At 29.5% G+C, this 19,185-nt stretch overlaps 3 protein-coding genes across 3 annotated transcripts; all 3 read right to left on the minus strand.

Annotated features, from left to right (window-relative positions):
• Positions 1 to 5,794: 5,794 nt before the first annotated feature.
• Positions 5,795 to 6,537, minus strand: LOC112003019 (pectinesterase inhibitor 4). Its single transcript, XM_024035189.2, has one exon. The coding sequence runs from the start codon at positions 6,512 to 6,514 to the stop codon at positions 5,915 to 5,917; it is 600 nt and encodes a 199-aa protein (XP_023890957.1). The 5' UTR covers positions 6,515 to 6,537; the 3' UTR covers positions 5,795 to 5,914.
• Positions 6,538 to 8,830: 2,293 nt separating this feature from the next.
• Positions 8,831 to 9,534, minus strand: LOC112003017 (21 kDa protein-like). Its single transcript, XM_024035185.2, has one exon. The coding sequence runs from the start codon at positions 9,485 to 9,487 to the stop codon at positions 8,864 to 8,866; it is 624 nt and encodes a 207-aa protein (XP_023890953.1). The 5' UTR covers positions 9,488 to 9,534; the 3' UTR covers positions 8,831 to 8,863.
• Positions 9,535 to 14,497: 4,963 nt separating this feature from the next.
• Positions 14,498 to 15,387, minus strand: LOC112003015 (pectinesterase inhibitor 4). Its single transcript, XM_024035184.2, has one exon. It carries the CDS (start codon positions 15,338 to 15,340, stop codon positions 14,732 to 14,734), a length of 609 nt encoding a protein of 202 aa, XP_023890952.2. The 5' UTR covers positions 15,341 to 15,387; the 3' UTR covers positions 14,498 to 14,731.
• Positions 15,388 to 19,185: the final 3,798 nt, after the last annotated feature.

A 19,185-nucleotide genomic window follows, 5' to 3' on the forward strand; every position in this document is an offset into this window, starting at 1 on the left:
TAATTTGTCAGCTGGGGTTACTTGTATTTTGCACCTTGTACCTCTAAAAAAAGTCCCAAGTCATGTAGCACCAAAAAAAAAAAAAAAAAAAAAAAAAAAAAAAAATTGGAAGAAGGAGGAAGGAACTGTACGTCATGCAAAGTTGAGAGAGATTGCACATGTTCTTGATTTAGACTATTTGATTGTAATTGGGTTACTTAAAATAAATTTTAAAAAAAGCATACTACATCTTGTACAAAGCCTAACAGATATAGGTTAGCAAGAGCTGCCTATGCTTTTTATTTATTTAATTTCCTTTGTTTTTTCTCTCCTGGTAAAAATCATTGTTTAATGGTTAATAGTTAACCATTAGGGTACTGCAAATATATTACAAATTCTTATCAATTGATATAATATCAATTAAAAATTAATAATTTAAATACTCATTTATTATCTTGTTGAAGTAGCACCAATATATTAATAACTATATACGTTTGTAAACTTTTGTGAACCTTTTGTGGCAATTAACATTTGTAATAAAGTTTTTTAATTTTTAATTTATTTTTAGTGTGGTAAAGAAAGTGTTAGAGACACAAATTTTACTATAAAGTATTTGTAAATTGAAATTACAATAAATGTGATTGGTGTACTTCAACAAATAATAAATTATTTTGTGATGAGTAACACATTAGCCTGCATGCTTGTGTAGTAAAATTTTATAGTATCCCTTCCATCATTTATGTACGTAGTAATGTTATGAACATTATTATTATTATTTTTTTGGTAAATTACAAATTACATCTCTAAAGTTTGGAGTGTTTGGATTTTACGCCCCAAAATTTTAAAATTTAGAATTTACCTCATAAAGTTTAGGAGTATTTGGATTTTATACATTAATGTTTCAGAATTTGGATTTTACCTCTTCAAGTTTAGGGGGTTTTTTTTTTTTTTTTGGTAAATTGCAAATTACATCTCTAAAGTTTGGGGTGTTTGGATTTTACGCCCTAAAATTTTAAAATTTAGAATTTACCTCATAAAATTTGGGAGTATTTGGATTTTACACACTAATGTTTCAGAATTTGGATTTTACCTCTTAAAGTTTGGGGGTGTTTAGATTTTACACCCCCAAATTTTGAAACTTTAGGGAGTAAAATATTCCAAACACTCATAAAATTTAGGGGATAAAATCCAAATTCTGAAATATTATGGTGTAAAATCCAAATACTCTCAAATTTCAAAGGGTTAAATTTGAATTCTAAAACTTCAGAGTGTAAATCTAAACACCCTCAAATTTTAGAGTGTAATTTTCAATTTACCATTTTTTTTATGGAAAATTACACTTTGCCATCATAAAATATACTTTATATTACATTTTGCACTCTAAACTTTTTGAATACACGCTTTGCACTCTAAACTATGAACTTTGTTACATTTTGCACCCCGACATTAACTTTATAGTTAACTTAGATGAAAATTCAAAATTTAAGGTGCAAAGTTTAATCAGAAATATAGTTTAGGGTGGTAAAATGTAATTTACTCTTTATTTTTAAAGCATTGAGAAGAGGAGCAAGTGGGTATTTTCACATGGTACCATATTTTTCCATCAAAGTTAACAAAAAACTTAATATCGGACTGCTGCAAAGTGTATCATGGGTCATAGTTTAAGGTACAAAACGTGTATTCGAAAAATTTATGTTGCAAAATGTAATCAGGAATATAGTTTAGGGTAGTAAAGTGTAATTTTCCATTCTTTTTAATTGTTGACATGATCTATTACTATTGGAGTAATATCACTTCATTTGGATCAATCATTGATACTACTTTTATCATGCATTAAGCACAATAAGTCATGTCAAAAGTTGTGAAATGTAGTGGTAGGATAGCAAGTAAAGATGATCTTAAAATCTTCTAAGTGATGATATTGTTAGTGTTATATTTTTTGGGGTTAAATTGCATATTTAATTCCTATTCTTTAATATATGTTTTAAAATCATTCTTATACATTAAAATAAGTATGCAATATAACCCTTTTTTTTTTCAATTGGAATTGATGGCTTGCACGGCATACTTTTAACCTTAGAATTTAGCTCAACTGATATAATTAAGAATCAAGATGATAATATTTTAAAGCATAGATATCCTTCTTTCCATGATTATGGTGCAGTTACAATATTCCTTTTTTTTTTTTTTTTTTTTTTTGATAATTAGGTAAGGGGACATTTGAAATTTAAATATCTCAATTGGATACTAGCGAGAGCCAACCAATTAAGCTACAAGACAATCAACTGATATAATTAAGAATCAAGATGATAATATTTTAAAGCATAGATATCCTTCTTTCCATGATTATGGTGCAGTTACAATATTCCTTTTTTTTTTTTTTTTTTTTTTTGATAATTAGGTAAGGGGACATTTGAAATTTAAATATCTCAATTGGATACTAGCGAGAGCCAACCAATTAAGCTACAAGACACTTCATAATATACCCATAAAATTTAAAACAAAATCATTTCTCCCTTTAACTATTGGCAAACACTATCTCATGCCATTAGGATTCCATCAAAATTTAATAAAAAAACATTAGGTTATTAGTATCGTGTGGGAGATCTTGAGAAATAAATAGAGAAGGTATGTCAGTTGGGTTTATTTATCACTTAAAAATGACAATTACCACATTCTGAGGGAGGATGCAAGGTTGAATACATTGACTGAGAATTTTTTTTGCATTTAACATTATTTTTGAAATATTTTAGTTAGTTGCCATTTTACAAAATTATGTAGCAAACTAATATCTTGAGACTCTAAAACTCGAGTTCAAAGGTGGAATTCGAGTTTCTACAACTCAAGTTGTATGTGATGGCAATCTGATGTGGAAAAAAATCCATGTGAAAATCGAGTATTTAAAACTCGATTTCTTGTGTTCACTTGGTACTTTCTTCTTTGTTGTTCTTCTTGGTTCTTCTTTGTGCTTGGGTTCTTCATCATGTTCTTCCGTAGGTTCCATGGGTTCATCATCGTGTTCTTCCGTGGGTTCCTTTTTTCATTGTGTACTTTCCTCAATTTCTTCAAATCTTCATCGTGTTCTTTCTTTAGATCTTTTGTGGGTTCTTCTCTTCGTCTTCAATTTCTTCAGAATCTTCGATCTTCATCGTGTTCTTCAGATTCATCTTCTTCTTATCGTGTTCTTCAAATTCATCTTCTTCTTCTATGGAACTCGAGTTTTTAAGGGTATGTTTGGTTGGAGTGAAAACAGGGAGGATGGAAAATAGGGAGAGGAAAATAGGGTGAAAAATGACATTTTTCAATGTTTGGTTCAAGAGAGAAAACAAGAGAGACAGAAAATATGGAGGAAAATTTTCCCTTTGGGCCCATATTTTTTTATTCTCCCAATTTGGGAGGAAAATGGGGAGGAAAAAGTGCTGAATGATATACTTTACATAAATACCCTCACTTTATTTATCTCACCCTACCCCTCATTCTATTCATCTCACCTATGAATGATTATTATTATTTTTTTCCATTATTCCCAGAAGTCTTCATATAGCACGTATATAATATAACTAAACAATAGACACAACAAGTGCAAGCCAATAATTGTTTGTTATGTCATTCCATATATATATATATTTGAAATTGTCTTCCCAGGCAGTAAGTAGGAGCCATAAATTTTAAATTATTATAATAATAAAATAATTCATATAAATTTAAATTTATATGTGTTAATTTTTATATTATTTAATGAGTGTGAATATATCTATTTCTTATATATTATATAAAAAAGACATAATAGTCAATTTATATAAACTACATTTTCCATTCTCCCATTTTTCTCTCCAACCAAATAAAAAAGTTTTCCACTCTCCTACTTTTCCACCCCCTCCAACCAAACACATATAAAGAAAAACCAAATCTTTTCTATCCTCCCACTAATTTTCCATTCTCCTACTTTTCCACCCCTCCAACCAAACGGACCCTAAGACTTTTCCACCCTCTCCAACCAAACATATATAAAGAAAAACCAAATCTTTTCTATCCTCCCACTAATTTTCCATTCTCCTACTTTTCCACCCCTCCAACCAAACGGACTCTAAGACTTGAGTTCCATGTGGCAAAAATATCTCCATGTCAGCAATCAAGCTCAACTCTTTGAGGCTTGATTTCTTCACCGAACTTGAGTTTCAAATACTCGAGATGCTAGTTTCTTAAATGGTTTCAAAACTTTGCTAACTAACGATATTCTATCCCCTCACTATGCTAGTCTCCAAATATCCCCCATTGACTGATTTTTTTGGAGCTATTATTCGTCTTTTGTAGCCATATCAAAAACTATGAATACAATTTTTGGTATAAAACTATAATTCAAGGTTCCCTAAGTTTTAATAGTATTAGATTAGATCTTCAACCTCGAACCTATAACAAAATTTTAAGATTTAAACGGCTTTTGTCTTCCACTCTTTGGTTGGAAAGTCATTATAAAATTCATAGAATTATACTCTGAAATGGAGGCCCCCATTTTTATGTGGTAAAAAACAATCACACAAATTAGTTCAAAAATTAGGCTGTCGTTTGTTACGGTTTGGTAAGTTATAAGTTAATTTTTTTTTGAGAAGGCTAAGTTAATCTATTTTCCTAAGTACAGCTTTATAAAATTTTACTGCTTAGTTTTTGTTACAGTTTATATTCAAATTTAACTTATTTGCACCCCCTAAAATAAAATATGCCAAACTCACAAAGCAAAAAAACCCCACTCCTAATCGCATACAACATACTTCATATAAAACTAAAAAGCCTATAAAGTGACAATACTATAAAGTGACAAAAGACACAAAATTTCTCATAATTGTTGGCTTGGAATTTTGTGGTTAATACATAATAAAAATGAGATAAGTGATCAATTTAGATAAGTATTTTGATTCAAATCACGTCATGTTAATTACAATTGTAAAAATTATGACGTCTCTAATATTACCCATAAAATAGAACTTCGTGTCCCCGGGGAATAAAAAATGAGGGAGAACAAGTATATGGGTTTCATTTTTATTAGCATTTGAGACTATTGATGAGAGCCAAGCCATTGCTAGTCTGCTTGGCAAGATTCAATATATAGTTATATACTTCCAATTCTTGTTTTTCACTGTCACATTATTCACCTTCTTCTTCATCTACTTCTTATTAGATTTTTAGTTAAGAAGGATATTAAATAGTTCACTTAAGAAATTAGTTTTTCTAAACAGGAGTGGTGTTGGGGATTTTTTTTGTTTATGGGCCAAAGTGTGGCACTAATATATCAGACAAGAGTCAAGACAAATTAACCATCACACATGCATAAACACACATACATAAACTTTAATATTTTAATACTAGAGTATATATGTCATAATTTATAAATATATTGTATACAAAAATGTCAACTTTGATATATGTATATTCAAGAGAATTTTTACGAGAATTTATAATCTTTTAAACTCCAATGAATATGTACAAGTTATCTAGTTTGATATTATACATATACAAAAAAATGAAATTAAGAAAACAAAAACTATCTTGTCTTTTTTAACTACTAATCAATTGATTTTTTTTTTTTTAAGAGCACACTGACTAACTTGAATATTTGGGGGTCAACTCTTATTTCTGTAGTTAAATTTTTAATAATTATACATAAAATAAAAGAAATTTTTTAAAATTTTGGGGGCCTGCAGCTTGGCTGTAGCTCCGCCATTGTTTCTAAATATGATCAATAATGCAGCAGGAGGAAAGTAAATATATAGTTTTATCTCAAATGGGAGATGGTCAACAACAAAATAGCAAATGAAAATATTTAATAAAGCACAACCCATGATATATATTCATATAAAGAACACAATAGCCAAAATGAAAGATGACGAGCCAAATAATAGAGGGAAAGGACAAGCCAATAAGGCCGGTTGAAGTTTAATTAGTAGGGGTATAAAATACTAATAAGAGACAAAGCATTGCTAGTTGGCGTAGCAACACTAAGAATACTCTTCCTGATTGTGTTGTTCACAGTCTTGCTAACACTACCATCCAACTCATCCGTGCATGTACTGTCATCTGTTAAAGCAGCACTGACCCAAGTCCTTATGTCATAAATCTGAGCCTTCACATTAGATCTTCCAAGATGACCCATTTCGTTCAAAGATTGTTTGAGCTCGTCAATGGAGTCCTTGATGTTCTCTATGCAATCCTTAATGATTGCCACTTCACTATGCGTCAAACCTTTGTTCTTGGATAGCTTTGATATCGTTGAGGAACAGTTTTTTGCGGCTTTTATGGATATAGAGAGGCCAGTGTTGCAAAGCTTTTGAGGGTTTGCTTTTATTTTGGAAGCGAAGGGTAAGAGGGCATTGTTGCATTCTTTTGGGTATGTGGTTGAATTGCAAGCGGTTTTGATATAGGTTTTGTATTTTTCGGTGGTGGTAGAACTAGTTGAGGCTGAGGATGTATGAAAGTTTGAGAGGAATAGAAGAGTTAGAAGAATTGTGAGAGCATGATATGAAGTTGTATAGTCTTCCATATTTTTCTATTTAGTGCATTGATATGTGTGGAGAAGATCCTAATATATAGGCTAGTTGTTATTAGCTGGGATTGCTTGTACTGAGCAACTCTTTTTAAAAGTCCCGATTTTTGTAGCAGTAGCACCCCAAAAGATAATTACTAATCTATTTAAAGAAAGTTTTTATTAGAAAAAAAAAAAAAAAAAGCAATTAATATTTTGACACATTTTTTCATTTTCCATAAAAGTAGTATCAAAATATTCTTAAAATAGATTATTAATGAGTGCTCTAATAAAAAGGGTCCAATTCACAAGTGTTTTAGTGCATTAATTAGTTAAGGTTAATTTTTTTAATTGTAATGGATCCACTTATTTGAAAGGAGTCGCATAAAAATATATTTATTTATTTGCTTTTATTACTTTATAATGTTACGAGACTCATTGGATTCATTTTTGACTGATATATACATGCACCCGTTAACAGAAGTAAAGAATAATAGAAATATTTATATAAAATAAAATCATAAATATATAATTCAAAAAAATTTGGAGGAACTGTACGCCATGCAAATTTAAAGGTGAGAGAGACTGCACATGATCTTGATTTAGACTCTTTGATTATAGATTGGATCACTTAAAATTAATAAATAAATAAAAAAGAAAAAAAAAGAAAAAGAAAAAGAAAAAGAAAAAGAAGAAGGTAAAGAAGCATATTGGATTGATATTTTACATATCCTAAGAGTAAGAGATATCGGTTAGCTAGAGCTACCTATGATTCTTCTTATTTCATTTGTTTTTTCTCTCGTTTTAAGCACCACTTGTTATACGTCCGAGTTTAACACTATTGGATATTTTTATAAAAATTATTATATTTATTTTAATACTCATTTATTTGAATTAAAGTAATCAATTATCCCTTAATATCAGATATGTTGATTGCTAAATTTTAAAATTTAAATATAATTCAAAATTTGAATAGCTATTGTCAATGATTTTAATTAGGAAATTTCTGAACATTAATGTGATATTAATACCATAATTGCCAGCATATTTGGTTTTATTACATATATATACTTTTCATTCTAAACGTTTTGTATTCAAACGTTTTTATTTAAATATGACATAATAACGTTATATATGGAAGATTTTTAGCACTTAAATGTACAATTATTGTTGAATTATTTTATATTATAATAAGTTACCATATATACACTAATGTTTACTATTTAGTTTAATGGACAGTGGTCAAACAGTTAGCAATTCTTTGTAACATATATTCAGAAAGAAAACTTTTGAAAAGGTATTGTAATAATAGGCAATTAAATGCTTGGCATTATGATCCTTTTTTTTTTTTTTTTTTTGTTCTCAATGTACAAAATGTTTTGACCGGTAGAAAGTTGTTGATCACACATTGATTTTAATAATTTTATGATCATTTAAAGTTTTAAAGATAACAAATATTTTATTTTTTGGCTAAGGATAAGCAACATGTATGGCCCTATATAAATGGAAAGAAATAAAATTTTCATATACACACATTTTTATTTTTGAATTAAAAAGCTGCAGACTTTTCAAAAACAATTAGGTTATTAGTGTCGTGTGGGAGATCTTGAGAAATAAATACCGCAGGTATGTCAGTTTAGGTTCATTTCTCATTTTTCTCTCAAAAAAGAGTCAGGTTCATTTGTCACTTAAAAATGACAATTGCCACAATTCTGAGCGAGGACGCAAGGAATTGAGAACATTGAGTGAACTTTTTGGACCTACTATTCGTCTTTTGTAGCCATTAGGGGATTCACCCGCCTATATAGAACTATGGATACAATTTTTAGCATAAAAAAACTGTAATTCAACCTCGAATATATAACAAATTTTAAAGATTTAAAACAGCTTTTGTCTTCTACTTTTTTCCTAAGTACTACTTTATAAAATTTTACTACTTAGTTTTTGTTGCAGTTTATAGTCAAATCCAACTTATTTTCACCTCACTAAAAAAAAAAAAAAAAAAAAAACCACTCCTAACTACATACAATTCTTAAGCCTATAAAGTGGTAAAATGTTTAAGGACGCAATATTTATAACTTTTAATCTGAAATCTGTAATTGATATACAATAAAAGTAATGTTAATGGTCGATTTTGTTAAGTGTTTTGCTCTTAATCACAACATTTCATTGTAAGAAAATACGTGTTATTAACATTACTCATAAAATAGAACTCTGTGCAAAAAAAAAAAAAAAAAAAAAAACACTTATGGGCAAAAAAGTTATTAACATTACTCATAAAATAGAACTCTGTGCAAAAAAAAAAAAAAAAAAAAAAACACTTATGGGCAAAAATGAGGGGGAACAAGTATATGAGTTGCATTCTTTTTAGTATTTGAGACCATTGATGAGAGCCAAAGCATTGCTAGTCAGCTGGGCAAGACTCAATATATACTCGCTAATCGTGTTTTTCACCATCGCATTATTCACATTCTTCGCACTCAAACCATCAGTGCATGTAGTCTCGTCCGTTAATGCAGCACTCACCCAAGTCTTTACATTAGCTACTCGAAATGCCACATCTGGACCACTAAGTTGGCCCATCTCATTTAGAGAATCTTGGAGCTCGGATATTGAATCCTTCACATTGTCAATGCAATCCTTAGTTACAGCCACTTCAATACTTGACAATCCTGCTAGTTCAGAGACCTTTGATACCATTGAGGATGTGTTTTTGGCAGATTTTAGGGCTATATTGAGGGCAGTGGTGCAAAGTGTTTGTGGGTTTGTTTGGATTTGGGAGGCATAGGGGGAGAGAGACTTGTAACAAACTTGTGGGTATAGGGTTGAAGTACATGATGTTTTGATGTAAGTTTGGTATGTTTGGGTTGAAGAAGTAGCGGTGGTGGCTAAGCATATTTGTGGAGTTGTGATGAATAAGAGGATAGTGAGAAGAAATGAGAGAAAATGGCATGAGTATGAACATGGGGTTGTGAAATTGTGAGCTTCCATCTTTCTATACTTTGAATTTTGGTTGTGAATGTTGGGAGGAACTAAGAAGACCCCCAATTTATAGCCCAATTGTATGGTGGATTGAATTATGGTTTTGGACCCCACTTTGAAACACCTAGCCATACACATCTAGGAACACAAAGAATAATAGAGAATCATTGGTTAAATAAAACAAAATATTGGAGAAGAGAGCCTAAAACTTGCAACATGAGATGGCATCCGCATGTTAGCATTTGAATTCTTTAATTTAAAATTTGGATTGCATTAGCTTTATTCGAACTGATAAAGATAAGTATAAGCTAAAAAGTCCTGCAAATATCATGAGCAAGGGAGGTAGTTTAGCAGCTAAGAGTTTTATAATTCATTGACAATACCAAAGTAGATTAGCAAATAACATAGAGACGTGTTCAATAAATCTAGGAGCACAATTTTTGCCATAACTTATTGAAATGGTTGATTGTGAGTAATAGACAATCACCTTTTTTATGAACTTACGACTTTTTTCCTCTACCAATCACAGTTAACTACTTTAGCAAGTAGGAGCAAAAGTTATGTTTATAGACTTAAAGATAAGTGCTTGTATGGTATTGGCCAAGTATTTATATGTCACCGCATATTTGTCTGTCCACTACAACATTAATCACCTTTGTTCTACAGAAGATGGTGTTTGAATATTTTACTTGTGTGTGGTATAGTTAGTTAAATAATGAAGTTCCAAATTAGATATTAATGATAAGAGTGATTGGTTTATATAACATAATTGCCAATTAGCTAGATGTTCCATACTCATTAGCTTGAGATTTTGAGTCAAATGGCGTTTCTATTTGTCATGTTAGGTATTAAACCCTCAAATAACTTGAAACATTCTATTTATTTAATTTGAAAAGGTTTTTGAGAAAAGGCTTTCATACTTTTTTATGCTTGGTACTACAAATTACACAAGTTAACTGAAAACAATTGCAAAGAGAAAAATATGTTTTCCACTTTCAAAAGCGGAAAAATGTTTTTAATTAAACTTCACACTATTAAAAACTTTCTAATAATAATTTTTTTTTCCTTTCTCTTTTGCACTGCTCTTTATCTTCGCAAATGGGCTGCTGACTGATCATTGATCATTTCTTTCTCTTTTAATGAATTTTTTTTTATAATTTATTTTCAATTTTATTTTATAACTCTAACTGTTGTTTCTCACTTTTTTTTTTTTTACTCTAAATTCCAAATATAGAGTTCCTTTTCCTACGTGAAGCCCCAAATTGCTCAAACAATATTAAAAAAAAAAAATTTCTCATTTATAATTTTTTTATCTAAATATTTTTTTTAAAAGTTTTTAAAATAACAATCAATAATTTATGATTTTATCTACTAATCAAACAAGGAAAAGTGTTTTGAGTCTCATTATTAAAATTGCCGCGGGAATTTCAAGGCTTAGGATATGACGGTTATAAGTCTACGGCAGCCCACGTGCCTGCCCTATAAGCATGAGACACGTGTCTAGCTGTAACTGTCAAGCCGTTAAAAAGTCAATCGCATTGACAAAACGTGCACGTGCCCACCGTGGATTGCGTAAAACGCTGCGTCACGAAAGGCGCTGTTATTGGACAAATGATTTTGAGTGCAAGAAAGAAATGCTCATCTACAGCACTTTGTCTGTAGAACATGCTGCACCCGGTATCTTTACCCACTCATCACTCAGCACGTCATGGTTTTTTAAACTATTTATGGTAAAGGGTTGCTCAAAATTTTCCTGTTTTATTTATTTATTTATTTATTTTTGGGTCTCATGAAAAAAGTGGAACCAAACCAACATTCATGGCGTAATTTATGCTATGATTAGCACCCTATTATTGCTTCTAATGTGGATTTTATCAGCACAATGTGTATTGAAGGAATGTATGTGTTTTTTAAAATCAATGTTTAGGATTATGTGTGAAATCAACTCTTTTCTCTACGCGTCTATAATATTTGTTTGGGAAATGATAATTGTGAGTAAAATATCAATTGATTATTAGTAGAATATATGTATCATATTGTATATTATATGCACACACATATTTTTAAAATTAGTGTATATCCTAAAAAATAAAAGTATTCTAAAAGAATGCAATTTTTTGTTATAATGATAAATATAAAATGCATATTGAATGATTCATGCATGGTACTAAAATTGTCAAACTTGACTAAATTTATTTATTGATGTATTTATTTATTTTTTTTTTGTGTGGATAAAATATCACTTATTCCCATATTTTAAGTTAATAGTAAATAACGAACTTAATCACTTAACCATTATCTTAACTCCTCACATAGAGCCTAAATTCCTTCTAGATATGTGTTATTCAACATGTCAATTTTTTTTTTTTTTTTTCATAAGTAGTGAGAAGATAGAGTTCAAATCTAGGACATTCTACTTTGACACCATTATAAATTACCACTTGTTGTAAAAATCAAATGTAATCACTTAACTATTATTCTAATTCTACATTTTCATTAGTAATATAATTGTTTATTGTGCCAAGATGTGTGATTATTTGCAATGGAAACATTATTATAATCTAGTTTTTAGTTCTTTGTTTTATTATTTACACTAAACATTAACATTTTTATGTTTTCATTAATAATGTTATTTTTTTTTAATTTGTTTTATTAATTTTATCTATCTTTTGGATAATTAGATGTGAATGTAATATACATAAATTTATGTATGTAAATTATAGTTTTATTTATTATTTTTTGAAATTAAAATAATACAAGATGATAACTAAATTTTCGTTTGTTAATTTTCTTGAAAATATGGATAAAATTTGAAGAAAGAAAATTCATTAAATACTTTGTTGATTTTTTTTTTCTAATATATTATGAAATTCTACAAAGATAACATAAGTATATATGTTTCTAAACTAGAGTATAATAAAAGAAAATTATATATATATAGCCTTTTTTTATATAAGTATATATGGCCTTTTTAAGTACTGAGCTTTTCTTATGAAAAATTATAAAATGTTTCCTTTAAAAAATAAAATTGAATTGAATGAAATGCGTAAATTTTCTTCACCCTATATATATATATATATATATTGGTATATTACTAACAATAGGGGCATAGCCAGGAATTTTTATTTGAGAGGCCAAGTTGCAGTACTAATATATTTATCAAGACAACTCCACACACACATATATACAATTTTTTTTATTATATACACACATTTTTTTTATTTGATAAGTTATATATACACACAAAAAAAAAAAAAAAAAAAACTTAGTATTTTCAATCACAATTATGTTTGATAGCAATCTTTCATAAAATAAAATTCATTTTTACTACTTTTATAGTGAAATTCTTAAAAAGTTTCATTTTTTATACAAATTATCAAATTTTATACTAAAGTAAGTAAAATAATCTTTCAATTGAACTAATAAAATTTTCAAAACATAAATAATCTAATACTTGGAGGAACAAGTTAAGCTGCAAATATATTTGAAACTATCTTGCTCTAACCCATTATTTGGCAATCAAAGAGACATTTTATGTATAGTTTTAGTGACAATATTTTTTTAATGAGTCAATGACTTGCTAATTGCCACATGACGTAAAAATTACCATGGCTTTTGAGTAGAGTTGTAGTATGCCTTTGTGTTAGAATCTATTTCCTCTCCCTTTTTTGTGTGTGTGTGTGTGTGTGTGTGTGTTTGTTTCTATAAAAAAAAGAATGAATAATTATCCCACATTACTTAAGAGAGTGTGTTGTGTGTAGTATAACTTGCTCCACCATTCCTTAAAAGTTACCATGGCTTTTGAGTGGAATTGTGGTATGCTTTTGTGTTAGAATCTCTTTCCCTCTCCCTTGTGTGTGTGTGTGTGTGTGTGTGTTTGTTTCTAAAAAAAAAAAAGAATAGGTAATTGTCCCACATTACTTAAGAGAGTGTGTTGTGTGTAGCATAACTTGCTCTACTCTTCCTTAAAAGTTACCATGACTTTTGAGTGGAGTTATAGTATGCCTTTGTGTTAGAATCTCTTTCCCTCTTCCTTATGTGTGTGTGTGTGTGTGTGTGTTTGTTTCTCAAAAAAGAAAAATTTGCCACATTACGGGTTGAAAAAGATATAAATTCAAATATGTTTGGTGCCAAACTTAATCAAATATTTAACAGATATAAGATCACATTTTACAATAAAAAATAGAATTGCGAAAAATAATGTTATGTCTTTATAATTATTAAACCAATTATTTTTTTAAGAGCATCATTAAACTAAATCAAATATTTGAGGGAGCCAACTCTTATATTTGTAGACTAAATTTTGAAAACATTAAAATAATTATATAGCTACGCCCCTGACTAACAATGGTCTCTTTCCACCCTATATACTTTATAGTTCAATTAGTATATTCTACTTTTTAATCAGCATGGTGATATACGCTTAATATAGTTAACAATTTGTTTGCATGATAACTATTTAAACAATGAAATTTCACTTCCATTTGTTGAAACATCTTTGTTATGAATGCTTACTTCTTGGCTCTTGCTAAATGGTTCACCCTTCCTAGGGTTACAATGTTTTGCATGATAAAATTTTAATCATCACTTAGATACATATTTAGATTTGTAATATTTAATCTAGGCAGTAAAAGAAAGATAAATTTCAAATCGAAAAAATAATTTTTCATTATCTTAAACTTAGTGATTTGCTAAAAGTCTTTTAACTTAATTGGTTAGTTGCAAGGACTAAGGAGACATTCAAGATTCACCCTCCCCCAACTATTATTAAAAAAAACAAATGCTTAGTGACTTTTTTTTTTTTTTTTTTTTTTTTTTTTTTTTTTTTTTTTTTTTTTTTTTTTTTTTTGTTTGAGAATGATAATGCCTAGTGACTTGACCCAACCCAGTTTGTAGGCCAAGAATGATTTTTTCTTTTTTTTTTTAAAAAAAAAATACTATAATATATGGAAAGATAACAAACTTAGGTAATGCAAATTTTATTTCTAGAGCACCATTTATTAATATCGGACATCGGAGTAATTTTAGACATGGAGTGGAAGTCAATCTCATTATTTGTTTTAACAATAAATAATTTTCACCGGAAAATAACATTTGACAATTCCCAAATTATAAAGGAGATAGAACTAAAGATAAACAAATCAAGCTCTCATTCATCTTAATTTGTAACACGAGGCCCTTTGTCCAATTAAAGGACCCGATGGCAATATAAACTTCCACCATAAAAGAAGGAAGTACTATATATGGTTGCCTTTAATTGAGGCTATTGATGAGACTCAAAGAATTGCTAGTCAGCCTAGCAATTTTCAATACAATATTCGTGATCTTTTGCTTCACTATTATGTCAATGACTTCACCTTCAAAACCATCCGTGCAAGTATTTTCATCTGTTAAGGCAGCACTCAACCATGTCTTTATGTTGGCAATGTGGAATTCCTTATCCGAACCGCTTAAAAGGTTCATTTCATCCAGAGATTGCTTGAGCTCATCAATAGAGTCCTTGATGTTCACAATGCAGTCCTTAATGGTCGCAGCTTCAATATGCGTTAAGCCATTTTGTTTGAATAGTTTTGATACCGTGGATGATGCATTGTGCACGGCGTTTAGGGTTACAGAGAGGGAGACTTTGCGAAGTTTTTGGGGATTTGCTTTGATTTTGAAGGCATAGGGGAGGAGGGACTTGTAGCATTCTTGTGGATATGTGGTTGAATTGCAAGCTTTTTTTATGTAAGCTCCATAGGTTTGGTTGGAATAAGAAGTGGTGGCTAAGGAATTGTGAAGCAATGAGATGAATAAAAGACTGAAAAGATTAATCATGAAAAAATGTTGTGAAAGTAGACTTCTAATATTGTTAGATGCCATCTCTCTCTCTCTTTATCTTGCATTGATGTTTATGTGTAGATCCCTATATATACATGACTGCCGGCTGATTATGCTCTAAAACAATTTAAAATTCTAGGCCAGGAATGAAAATTTAAGAAATAACAAAATAGAATTTTTATTTGACGATAATACAAGTTATAATAATGGCACTTTTTTTGTTGGTGAGTCAAAGATAAAATGGCACATGGTGATAATGTGATATATACCTATAAAAATTGCAGTTCGGCACAATGGTGTCAAATTATGAATATCCAATTTGCATCACGCCCTTCGTGACATTAGAATAATCTTGAAGTATAACATTATATAGCTGGACTGATTTTATAGCTAGTTTTATATAATTTATGTTTTGTTTATGGTTTCAAAATTTTAATTTTAACAATTATATGGAAGTTGCAACTTTTTTTCTTTTTCATGTTTGGAGGTTAGAAGCGAGGGTTGAAATTTGTTTAGAGAAAGAAGAAATTAAATAAATTTAAGGCATTAATTTGAAGTTATTGCTACACTGCTATGCGATTTAAATAATAACTTATTTGTTGTTTATTAATTATTCATAAATATATGATGATGAAAATCTACCCCCTCTCCCTGAGTCCAAATCTTCTGTCCCACTTTTTTTTTTTGTTCCACTCTATACTCTACCAATAAATACTTGCCACGTGTTTATCTAATTAATTAAATACTATCATTATTGACTTATTAATACTACAATTATTAATTAATAGTAGTATTTAATTAATTAGGTGAACATGTGGCAAGTATTTATTGGTAGAGTATAGAGTGGAGTAAGAAAAGTGTGACAGAAGATTTGGACTCCCCTCTCCTCCTCAAATAGGTGATGGGATGGGATGGGTTTTGCTACACCCATCTTGTCTTGTCCTATCTCGCCCCTAATGTATATAATTATATATAATTAATTTAATCTTTTTTATATATATTTTTACACATTTGATTACCATCCCACAAAGCACTTACTTTTTCTCTCTTTCAGGCTTTCAGCATTTTGTCGTTGTTGTTGTAGTTTTTATTTTTATTTTTTATTTATTTTTATTTTTTATTTTTTATTTTTTTTATTTAATGATAATAATAATTAATATTAATGTTGAAGTTATCTCATTAAGAATGAGAAAATACTTTCGTTTTGCCTTGCCCCCGACTTGCCTCACTCCCTCCTCTCATACGAGTTTTTTTTTTTTTTTTTTTTTTTTTTTTTTTTTTTTTTTTTTTTAAATCTCGAAAAGTAAATGGAACCACCTAGATCCAACCTTACAGGCTTACACTACTCAATTGCCATCTCTAATAGATGACATGCACCTGGTAATTATTGTAGTTATCAAACCTTATTTATTTTACAATGTGGTATATCATTATTGTGTAAGACTGATTTTGAAGGTAAGAATGATTTGGGATAAAATTTTTCTTGAGAAGGTATCTACTTCTCTTCATTTTTCTAAGAAAAAGAACTTTACTCATGTTGTAGAATAATCACGATTTGTATTAACATATGCGTTTTCTTTATTCTTTTTGGGTTGAAATTAATATACTTCAAGTAATATTGTTAGAAAACGTGGCAAGTTAATACCTCCAAGATTCTTGAATTGTATCACCTCCATTTGCATAAGTATTATTATTGTTCTTTGTCGGCATTATTCATGGCCTCCATGTAATTTAATCCGTCACATTGATAATTGTGTCACTTAACAATTTAATTAGAATCATCTTCATCTTCAATATAAAATTTTATATTTTCTCTTCTCTAAGGCGCCATTGATCTCTTTCTCTCTCTCTCTCTCTCTCTTAATAATTCTCTATATCATGTTTCCATTTTCACAAAGTTGACTAACTCAGAACAATAGGGGCATGAGAATTCGTCCCGATGAGTTGGGAGAATAAGAAAGTTGAGGGCTCCACGTCGTGATAGGCCCATGCATCATCTAATACAATTTAGCTACGTTTCAATGTTATTATGACCTTCGATCAATGCCGTTCAGAAGTCAATCATCTAGATGAACATTAGAAATCCACATGACCCAACCATTGTCATGATGCCATCCTAGCTATATCTTTTTGTCATCAATATTTATAGAGTCCCCGATAGATCTAATAAATGTTCAAGGTAAACTCAAGCACATTCCTACGTATCACTTTTACAATCTAAAACCATACAAATTCATAACATTCAGGATATCACAAAATTTTCTCATGTGACACCAAAAGAAAATACAGAACATTTTGTGTTGGGTGCACCACGTGCACAAAGTCCAGCCACGTGAAAGCTTAATTAATGAGAGTGTTGCCCAAAGCTTAAGAAGAGTCCTAACTCAAGTTGTATTAGGAATCCATATGCCAAAAGAAGAGCCGCATAGGGAGAACGGTGCACTGCGTGGAGAAGAAAAGAGAGAGAGAGAGAGAGAGAGAGAGAGAGAGAGAGAGAGAGAGAGCAAAGTATATTGCAGCATTTTAGAGAAATAATTAGTGTGGATAAGAGAAAAGAAAATAAATAGAATTTCTTTAGTTGTGATATATATATAAGAGGATTTATTATTGTATTTGGTGAATCTTAAGTTAGACACAAACTTGAGAATTACTGTATTGTTTTGATAATAGTAAAATTATTCTGAGTTTGTCTTTTGATTCTTCCTTCTAAGGTAAAAAGGTTTTCCACATAAATATTTTGATTCTTTCTTCTAAAGTAAAAAGGTTTTCCACTTAAATATTGGTGTTCTTATATGTAACTCTTATTTTGGATAGATAATGTTGGTGAAAATATTATTTGGGACCCAACATTTTGCTTCAAAATGATAATGATTCAAGGGGATCTTTGAATCCCTAAAGAATATTCCGGAATCGACAAAAGAAATTAAAAATCACCCTAAAATTAAACTTTATTAATCAAAAACTGATTTACCTTGCATATAAATAGAGGGAACCCCTAAGTTTGCTAGGTGACCCTTAGAAAACCCTAAGTACTCCTAGGATGGTTAAGAAACACTTAAAATACCCTAATTCTTATTAACTACAAAATTAAGCTAAAAATAGAAGAAAAAAAATCACCCAAAATAATAAAAATTGGAAAAATTGTATAATCAAATTTTATGGAATTTAATATACTGGAATTTAAATCAATATACTGGAATTTAATTTATATTCTATTTTTTTTTTTTTGAGAAACATATTCTAGATTTAAATCAATAGTTATCATAAAAAAAAAAAAAAAAAAGTTACCATAAATAGCATGAATGACTAATTAAAGGCCTTAATGAAAGAATTTTCCTGAAGAAAAAAGTATGCTATAGTCAAAGACAACAAGTTTTGATCCTCACAAACGCTTCAGATCACCAAAATTTTACGCGATTCTATTGTTGGTTCCAATAATTTCTATCAGTAGTACTCTTAAGGCTTCTTGATTGACTTTTGATGGTCTCTTTGTTCAAAGAAATCCTGTGTTGTCTAGTAACTGTTCTATATCATCATGTAACATACCATTGTTGACTAATAAATGTGTGATTATATAATATATAATTTAAATAACATATATATGTATTTAGTCTTACAAAGTTGCATTTACTTGAAATTTTTCATACCATAATTAGTAACTCCGTAAGGATTCGTAGAAGACAATTCTCTATGTATTTCCTTAAGTGGCAGAAACAACTTGAACAAATAGAAATTGTGTTTTGATTGGCTAAAACCGTGAAGAGTACTGGAAGCTCCTTGAGAATCAAAAGTGCAACTGATCTGGACGTGTTTATGTATTGTTTTGTAACTAGTAAGTCATCTAGCTATCCACAAGAGAAAATAATAGAGATTTGAGACTAATATAT

The sequence above is a fragment of the Quercus suber genome, unplaced genomic scaffold (genome assembly GCF_002906115.3).
Source record: "Quercus suber isolate HL8 unplaced genomic scaffold, Cork oak 2.0 scaffold_53, whole genome shotgun sequence".
Classification (NCBI taxonomy): Eukaryota; Viridiplantae; Streptophyta; class Magnoliopsida; order Fagales; family Fagaceae; genus Quercus; species Quercus suber.